The sequence below is a fragment of the Pinus tabuliformis genome, chromosome 5_2, assembly GCF_031772625.1.
Source record: "Pinus tabuliformis cultivar Carrire ecotype Pingquan chromosome 5_2, CPIR1, whole genome shotgun sequence".
Classification (NCBI taxonomy): domain Eukaryota; kingdom Viridiplantae; phylum Streptophyta; class Pinopsida; order Pinales; family Pinaceae; genus Pinus; species Pinus tabuliformis.
In genome coordinates, this window is record NC_142306.1 from 329,994,486 (window position 1) to 330,004,240 (window position 9,755).

At 33.8% G+C, this 9,755-nt stretch overlaps 1 protein-coding gene across 1 annotated transcript; it reads left to right on the forward strand.

Annotated features, from left to right (window-relative positions):
* The first annotated feature begins 3,449 nt into the window (after positions 1–3,449).
* Positions 3,450–8,792, forward strand: LOC149158838 (uncharacterized). Its single transcript, XM_089436331.1, has 8 exons — positions 3,450–4,121; positions 6,343–6,490; positions 6,616–6,766; positions 6,913–7,038; positions 7,138–7,218; positions 7,416–7,608; positions 7,752–8,022; positions 8,159–8,792. Exons 1-8 carry the CDS (start codon positions 3,930–3,932, stop codon positions 8,383–8,385), a joined length of 1,389 nt encoding a protein of 462 aa, XP_089292457.1. The 5' UTR covers positions 3,450–3,929; the 3' UTR covers positions 8,386–8,792.
* The last annotated feature ends 963 nt before the right edge of the window (positions 8,793–9,755 follow it).

Below are 9,755 nucleotides of genomic sequence, written 5' to 3' on the forward strand. Positions count from 1 at the left end.
ACTAGCTTCTTAAATGTAACTTTTCGACACAATCTCTCTATTTTAAAAAAAATATAATAACATTCTTTAAGGTGTTGTCTAACTATTCTACATTTGGAGTTTTTGGTCAAAATCCCATGAAACAATTTTGCTCAAATCATGTTTTTTGTTGTTTAAAATCCATTTTTTGAATGTATAAATGGTTTCAATGCAACAAAAAACCCTTGAACCACTCAAATTGTGTACAGTTTAGACATCAAACTTGTGATTCCTACATATTCTTGTAGATTTTAGACAATTTTGACTGGAAAATCTTCAAAATGTAGAATAGTTAGACTATAAAACATTATTTAATTGGAGTCAAAGTTCTTCCTCAAACTAGTTTGACCATCAAATTCCATCACCTCATCCCCCAAACAAGCTAACTTATAATTATTATCTACATGATGTTCATAATTGCAAACTATTATTTTACAATGTTATGATTCAATGATAAAATTCTAATTTAATTTAATTTAATAATATATATAAACTTAATTTTGTTTTTTTTTTTTTCCAAATTAATCTGATTATCTAATTCCATTTTGTTTTGATCACTTTGTCTAAAATCCATACAAGCTTCACACTTGTTGGAACTATTTCTCCTTAAATGCAACCGAAGTTAAAAATGACACGTAAGAAGGGTGTGGTTAGCCCCATCCAAGGTAATCTAACTTATTATTGTTATTTATATTGTATTCATAATTGTAAGTTATTATTTTAAAGTGTTATGATTTTATGACCACCTTAGATCCACCTTAACTAAAGATTTATCCAACTTTCAAAGAGATAAAATCTTCTCACAATAAAAGAATTTTGTATCTTGAAAGATTTGATCCCTCTCAGAGCTTGCTACATCTAGAGTTAAGATGTATCTAGGCTAGTTTAATTTATCCCTTTATATAGGCTATATTCCACATGAATACCATGGGTTCTCTTAAACCTCGAGCTAAAAAACCAGGTAACAAAAAGTAATAAATATAATAATAATAATGAAGTAGAATTTTTATTTTTATTATTTTATTTTGAAGTTATTTTTATTTTAACATAAGGTTATTTTTATTTTATTTTGACAAGTCAAAATGGTTACATGACATTACAACATCTCTACCATACTAGGTTAGAGAGCGGTGCAATAATATTTTATTTAATACCAACCTAGATCCATCTTAATTTTGGATTTACTAAGCATGAAGAGAGATCAAAACTCTTTTCATTCTAAAAGAAGTTTGCATCTCAAGAGATTTGATCCCTTGGTAGATCCCAAGCTAAGATGGATCTAGGCTCGTTTAATTCCCCACTTTAAATAAGTTGTATTCCACATGAATACCATGGGTTCTCAATACTATGGATCATTTTTATTTTATTTTTATAAGGTTATTTTTTTTTGTCATTTTTATCCTTTTTTTGGCCAAGTTAAAATGTTTACATTGCATTACATTTTTAAATTTATTTTTCTTTTTATTTATAGGAGATTACTTTACTTACAATAGCTCTTCATTTTTTTAAAATTATTTTGTAATAATGTTCTTAATTATATTTAGAGTGCGTGTATTTTTTTCTTTTTTTTTTAAAGATTGAGTTGAGGTTAGGGCCAATCTATCTAATTGGACAATGAGATGTTATCACTAAGATTATGCAAAATCCTATCAAGTTTGGATGTCTTTTGGGATAGTTTAATTCTCATAAAAACAATTTCCATTCTCAATTCCTACTCTCCATAAGATTGAACTTAAAATTTAATAAGAACTAAACTCAGCCAAATTAATTGATCTACACTTGTTGAATTGAGACTTCTGTGATCCATAATAGTTATAAGAATAGCTTCGGCGTAAATCACATATAGAAAGACCTTTGTCGACGCGTTTCGAGCCAGCAAGTGTGGCTCATCGTCAGGACAAGTTGAAGAAAACAGATCCAGCTTTGCGTGTTAAATAGTCAGAGCAGGGCCTCCAACAGCTATCTAGATTAACGGCTAGCTTTGACTTAGGGACAGTCAAAAAGTCAAAATGATTATTTTAAGGAAGATAGTAATGACCATACCTATATAAAAAATATAATTATATAACTGAAATAATTTAAGAAGGGGTTTACATTAATAATTCGTTAAAATGTATAATTTAATAATTAAATTTTTTTACTAAATGGGAATTAGTTACATTGAAGACCCAACTTATCTATAAATAAGGTAAATATAATTAAATAAAATAAATAGTAATAATAAAAATCAGCAAATAAATAAATAATAATAATATATATTCGTTAGATAAATAAATAAATAGATAAAAATAATATAATAATAATAATATGTATAAATTAGTTAGGAAAGAAATAAGAAAGTAAATAGTAATAAGAAAATAACTAATATATATTCGTTAATAAATGACTAAATTACCAATAATAAAAATTAGTTACGAAACAATAGATAATAATAATAATAATAATATATATTCCTTAATAGATAAATAAAATTAATAAATTAAAGTGTATAATATATAAAATAATATATATATATATATATATAAAAATTAGTTACGAAAAACTAATCAAATAAATAATAATAATAAGAAATAAGTAACTAAATATTTGTTATAACAATAATAATTAGGGAAAAGGGGACGACTCAACAATAAAAATAAGGAAATAATAATAATAATAATAATATATATTCGTTAATAGACAAATAACTAATATATATATATAATAAAATAATAATAATAATAATAATAAATAATAAATAAATAAATAAATATTAGCTAAGATAATAGATACCAATAGCACGCAAGGAAAAAAGGAGCGACACAAAATAAACAGGAGATGGGTCCAGAGCCAAAAAGGATAAACCCTAGGAGATAAAAAAACTCAGAGAAGATAAATTTTGAATTCAAAATTTTATTAAACTTTTCACACTTATAATAACTTCATAAATTTTGAATTCAAAATTTTATTAAACTTTTCACACTTAATATCCCTCATCCCTCATGTAATAAAGAATAGAAAAATGTAAGACAAGATGCACTCATACCATTCTTTATTCAACAAAGGAATCCCTAAATTCAATAAAAACTTTGCTGGAAATTAAAGTTACATCTCAATATTAGATAATTGTCTTGGGGAATGATCAAAATGGTTAGAGTTTTGAAAAAAGAATGAAAACATATGAAGTTTTGATGAGTCAAACAAACCACCCTAAAACTGCCATAAATGAGTAATTTAAATACCCATTACACAACTTTGTGGAAAAATAGGGTAGACACATATCAGGTGTCCATTTTCTTGCCAGGGAGTCTCAACGTTCAATATTTCGAAAACCCAAACTCAATTTTTGAAAAATTTCTTTGCCGTGACACCCTAACGGCGTCACCACGGTCGTAAAAGAATTTTCGTGATTGGAGACGGATTCGAAGGGGACATTTAAATACAACCTAGGCGATACAGCTACGTTCCATCACTTCTTTGACCCTCCTCGTTTTGGTTTCAACTGGTATCGAAAGGTACCAGCCAATCCAAGCTCTCACGCCTCTTGGATCTCCATGCCCCAAGTCTTCTAGTGGACTTCTGAACATAGCATGAGAAACCCATTTGCCCGTTTTCTCTATAATGCGCAGTTTCCCCTTTGAATGTTGGTGTCTATCAATCCAAACCCTCCACGCGGTTTCCGTTACAGTTGCTCTGATGTGAGGGGCTATGGTCTTGTTTTCGTCTGCAGAATGGGCTTGGCAAGGGTCTCCGAAGGGTTCTGCTACGCCATCTGGAATCTATAACACGGCCCAGTTGGTTTTCAAATGCAAACGGAGTCCCTAGGGTTCGATCTGTGCAATATTTGCTGCTGCGATGTCGCGGCGCAGAGGCTTCTTTTGACGCTGTTGTTTGCTGCGAAGGGAGAATAGTTATCTTTGACCTTCTTGAATATGGAGGGGAGAAGGATCGCAGCAAGCCCTCGACCTTGCAGTGGCCGGCGCATCGTCGCTGCCAAACGTCAACGGGTGGACGCTTCTGCTAACTGCGTGCGTAAGCTGCAAAGGCGGGAGATCGGCACCAGTGGCAACAGGGCTTTCAACATCACTAATTCCCAGGAGAAGTTTCGGAATTTTCAGTTGCAGGTTAGGGTTCTGGCCTGTTTCTCGCTTTAAATTAATTCTTTAGAAAGGTACACTTCCATATGCTCTTGCCCTCGTCTTTCCTGTAAAGATTTGAACTGTAGACCCCTCTAGGAAAAAAAATAACAAATATCAGTTGTTAGGGTTAAGGCTAATATACTTTCGGTAGGGTTTAAATCAATATACTTTGAATAAGTTTAAATCATTTTTTATTTTGAATAATGCTGAAGACTCTGCCAACAGTTCTTGGTTAGATGGCAAAGTCGGGGTGTTTCATACGTTGCCAAGCTTCAGATTCCCAGAGATGGAGGCTTTGCCAATCGTTTTGCTTCTTGCGTGCAGGCTCGGGAACTCAGGTTGCCCATGTCTTGCTGGTGGGGTCGGGTGGAAATCTTGGGTTATTATGGCGAAATGGATTCCGCCACCTACAGCATCTCAGTGGCAGGGATATTTGAGAGTGTTATATGCTGGCGATATTTTATTCTAAAACTCCTAGCTTGGGGAAGAGTGTGTTATATGCTGGCTCCATTTTATTCTAATACTTCCAGCTTGGGGAAGACTGTGTTGCGTGGTGGCTACATTTTATTCTAACACTTGTATTGTGGGGAAGAGTTGTTGGGATGATGTCTACATTTTATTCTTCTACTCGCAGTTTCGGGAAGGACACACTTGCAGCATAGTGATAATCGGAAGCATTTTGTAAAAGATAAAGACAGAGGCCTCAAGTTCTGTGTAAAGTTCAAGCAAAGTTGTTCCTATTTTATGCTTGGAATCTATGTCTATATTTTCGTTTATAATATTGGGCTATCTTTAGTCGACTTTAATTCTGGGCTATTTGATAAGACTGTCACACTCGTAGCATTTGTTCTTTTTTGATTCCCATATAACGAATCAGGTTAACAGTTTATGATGACATTTGATTTTGCAAGGTGGATGACCTAACCCTTTTGTGATATTTTACTCTAAAAAAATGCAAGCTAAAGTGATTATTTCGATTTCCGTCGTGTAATGTGCATTATGGCATATATAAATGCAACATAACAAACCCGATAAATGAAATCTTAATAAAGGACTGTTATAAGTGAAATGTTGGCTTCGTTTTACAATGTTTTCAAGTTAAGATATGACTTCTAGATAAGTTTGATTTAATTTTGCATGTCATAATTTATAATCAGTTTTAATTAAATGCTTGCTTGCTTAGGAGTATCAGTTTTAATTAAAATACGTGCTTGCTTAGGAGGCCTTCCGATTTCCAAAAATTGTAAAGACATGTTTGATTTGCTATGGTAAACTGCTATTTTTGATCGAGAGTTGAAGAAGTGAGGATTTCCTTTCTGATACAGAGTCTTCTATGTGACAACGTAGTAATCTGCAGTTGTTGACTCTTGTGGGTTATTTGTTTAAGTGGGAAGTGTGTGTGTGAGGGGGTGGGGGGTTTGGGTATTTTTCTTGTAAACTGCTATATTTTGAGCAGGACCTTGAATGATCAAGAACCCTTGATTTATGTTATCCATTCTGATGAGGTACATTTTTACACTCTGGGCTGTGCCCTAGATTGGCTAGCCCAAGTTAAGGCCGTTCTTCTGGAGTTTGTTAGTATTTGAGCAGTGTAAAGAGTCATTTTCCTATTAATTTGAGACCATTAAGTGTCAATCGTGATGAAGTATAATAGTTAACAGAGCAAGCTTTTGATGTCTCGGTCTGTGATTTTTTTTGAAAATTTTCATGAAATATTCGAATATTACATCTCTTGCCAAATCAATAATATAGACAAACCAATTGGGTTTCGATTTTAGTCTGCTAGTTTATTCTATTGGGAACATCTGCCCTTTATTCTCAAGATTTATTTTCGTGAGAACTTTTCATGCGTACTGTTTATGGAGTGCATATTTAAAAACCTGCGAAGTTCTGTCCACTTTCTTATAGACCATCGAAGAATCCATCCCGAGATTTCTTGGGTTTGAGTTATTTTTCGTAATTCTTTTTACTAAGCATTTTCTCAATATCCAGGCAGTTAAGTCTACTGTTCATTAATATTTATAAATTTCTTAGATTCTGTTTCTTTTGGCAGTTGCTAGTGACCTGTAGTTGCAGTTTAAAGCATGCTGACCTTAGATGCCTTTCGAGTTTATCTAGAGCAATAGATGAAATTTATTTTTTGATGTATGTTAAATGGTGGACTTTTAGCACGATATTGATTTATTGAATTTGTTATTATTTTCAGGAGGAATTTGACACTTATGATCCCAAGGCACATTGGTTTTTGAAGCTGCAGTTCCTGAAGAAGAGGTCGAAAATCATAGAAATTGTTGCAGCACGTGATATTGTATTTGCTTTGGCCCAATCTGGTGTTTGTGCAGCGTTTAGCAGGGGTGAGAAGATAGACACGTTTAAGAAGACCATTTGCTTTCGAAGTGTTAATTATGTGGCTGATATTTTCTTCGGTTCTGTAAGGTGGTTTCTTGCTAGTGTCTGAATTTCTTTTCTGCGTTGACAGAGGCCAACAAGAAAATATGCTACCTGAATATAAGCCCGGATGAAGTGATACGCAGCCTCTTTTATAATAAGAACAATGATTCTCTAATCACAGTGTCAGTATATGCCTCGGATAATTTCAGTTCACTGAAATGCAGAACAACACCCATTGAGTATGTTTTTCCTTGCATTATTCTGATCCAAGTTTGTGAATCATGAACTTCCAAGTTTGGTTTGGAATATATGCAATTGTATTTAAGCTTTGTGCAACCTGAATGATAGATGTTTTGGTAATGACACGTATCATGAAAATTTGTAGGTATATCCGGAGGGGTCAACCAGATGCAGGCTTTGCCTTATTCGAGTCCGAGTCATTGAAATGGCCTGGTTTTGTAGAGTTTGATGATGTGAACGGAAAAGTTCTCACCTACTCTGCCCAGGATGGGTAAGCTTGGTATTTATGTGAACAACTTTTTTGATGCGTAGTGTTTTCGTAACTTTACTAGATCTCCTAATTGTGTTGTGGTGTTTCTGATGGTTTTAGCATCTATAAGGTGTTCGACTTAAAGAACTACACATTATTGTATTCAATATCAGATGAACATGTTCAAGAGATAAAGATCAGGTAGAGATGATATGATCTACTTTATCTAACAGATTGTAAAAACAGAGCTCAGGTTCCTTTGAAATGGATATTTGAACAATTGTCAATCCTAGCAATGATTAGACTTTGTGAATGGACCATTGTTCTTACATTGATTTCCATTAAATCTTCTGATCCATTTTTCTCTTTTCCTTTTTTCATTGCCGATTGGAGGACAGCCCAGGGATAATGCTACTAATATTCGACAGGGCCAGTGGGCATGTTCCGTTAAAAATTTTATCTATAGAGGATGGCACTGTTTTAAAAGCATTTAATCACCTATTGCATCGCAATAAGAAGGTTGACTTTATTGAGCAGTTCAATGAGAAACTTCTCGTAAAACAAGAAAATGAGAACCTACAAATACTGGATGTGAGTTGTGTTTCCTCAGTAACCCCATTTTTTTTGCTTTTAAAATCTTAGTTTAATGATTTCCAATTATTGGTTTTTTTGAAATGCTGACCTATATTTCTGCATAAAGTTCTATCTGTAAATGCTGCCAATCACTGTGGCAGGTTCGCAATACGCAATTGACTGAAGTAAGCAGGGCAGAGTTCTTGACTCCATCGGCGTTTATTTTTCTTTATGAGAATCAGTTATTCCTGACATTCCGCAATCGTACAGTGGCTGTATGGAATTTCAGAGGGGAGCTGGTTACCTCATTTGAGGACCACTTGCTATGGCATCCTGATTGCAATACAAATAACATTTATATTACTAGTGACCAAGATTTGATTATTTCTTACTGCAAGGCACTTCCTCTTTCTTCTGGAGCAGAAGAAAATGGTAAGATATCCCATGCCTCAACTTTGTTGTTCAGTTACAGGTTGTAAATTTTCTATTGCTGAAAAGATTTTCTTTCTTATAACAGTTTTTATTTTTCTTTATATATAATGACTGAGATGTACCTGGGAGTTTGCAGTTGGTTCTATAAATATAAGCAACATATTAACTGGAAAGTGCCTGGCGAAGATTCGTGCGAATGATCCAAATGTTCAGATTAGTCCTAGAAATCGCCCAAATGCCTCTACAATCAGAAGTACTGTAGAAGAAGCACTTGAAGACATCACTGCCTTATTCTACGATGAAGAGCGGAATGAAATATATACTGGCAATTGGCATGGCTTGGTTCATGTCTGGTCTAACTGATTAATGTCTGTATGTTGTGCATACCCAGTCACTCATTCACTGGGTTTTATGTCGAAATCTAAGCACTGGGGCCTGACAGTGTTGCTAATTCTTCGAGTGTTTGGATTATGCTTCTTGATAGCAAGAAATATGGAAATTTAAGATGCTTGATTAACAGTGATATAGAAAGGAGCTCGTGGCAACATAATTCAAATTATGAAAGTTTTGATTCTTCAAATGTACAAGCCAAGTGTGTTTGATAGGTCAGTTGTCTGATAATATGACTCAGTGGGCAAGTGCTCAAATTGCAGAAAATTGCGATTGATACAGTAGATAGTTTAGTCTCCTGTAAATCTGTATTCTGAATTGTAATTGACCCTTACCATGGAAGGGTCTCTAATTTAATATTTTCTTTATTTTTTGTAGAAGACTTGTTTTCTCATGTGTTTTTAAAGCTCTGCAGAACGTTGGAATCAAGCTCTAAGGATCGTAAATTTTATAAAAGGCAAAAGCTTAATCTCTGCAATGCTCAAGAGACATGCAATTGAAATACTTACCTTTATCTTACAAGTGTGATAAATGAATATATTATCACCAAATTTTTAAAGATTTAATTATTGGGGATCACCATATGCTTAAAGCTGTAATGATTGGGATGAGTTAGCTGCTTTACATATTTTTTTGGCCTTGTATTCTGCATATACTGCCTTGAAAAGAAAATACCTTCTGATGAATGTATTAGGCGGCATAGCTTCTACACGTCACTAGATATGTTGCTAATTTGTTATTTGTTTTGGATATGTTGTTAATTTGTTCTTTGTTTTAGGCCTCATCTACAGAGGCCACAATTTTGTCCGGAAGGTGAAATTCTTGCTGGAATCCGGTGATTTTTTTTCTTTCAAGAAATCTAATCAAATGGATTCAGCACCATCAGGAACCCCTGGGGCAACCCAAAATCCTGAAGCTTGACCGCTGTAACCAGGATTTCAAAAAATTTCTGCAGGTTTTTGAAATAATCCTGCTGGAATTTCCATTGTTTTCTGGAGAAAATTGTGAACTTGTTAGACTACCGGCTTTGTTTTATTGGCGTTGAACGTTGTGATGTTTTCCTAGAGCATCAAAAGAAAATGATTTTGGTAATGCAATCGGTTGGGCAGTTCCCTCGAGTTCAATTCTGTAACAACTTTAATAAAATATCCAATGCACATTCGAGTGGCAAACAAGTTGGGCAAATTGCATTTTTCTGTTTTGGTATTCATAGAGATAGTACTGTTCTGAGTTGTGCATCCAAATATGGTATTACTTGCACATATTGGATCCTGAGTTTGAACATGTCCCCAGAGGATTTTGTTGTTGTTGAGCAACTTTCAGCGTTGACTATTTCTGCCTCT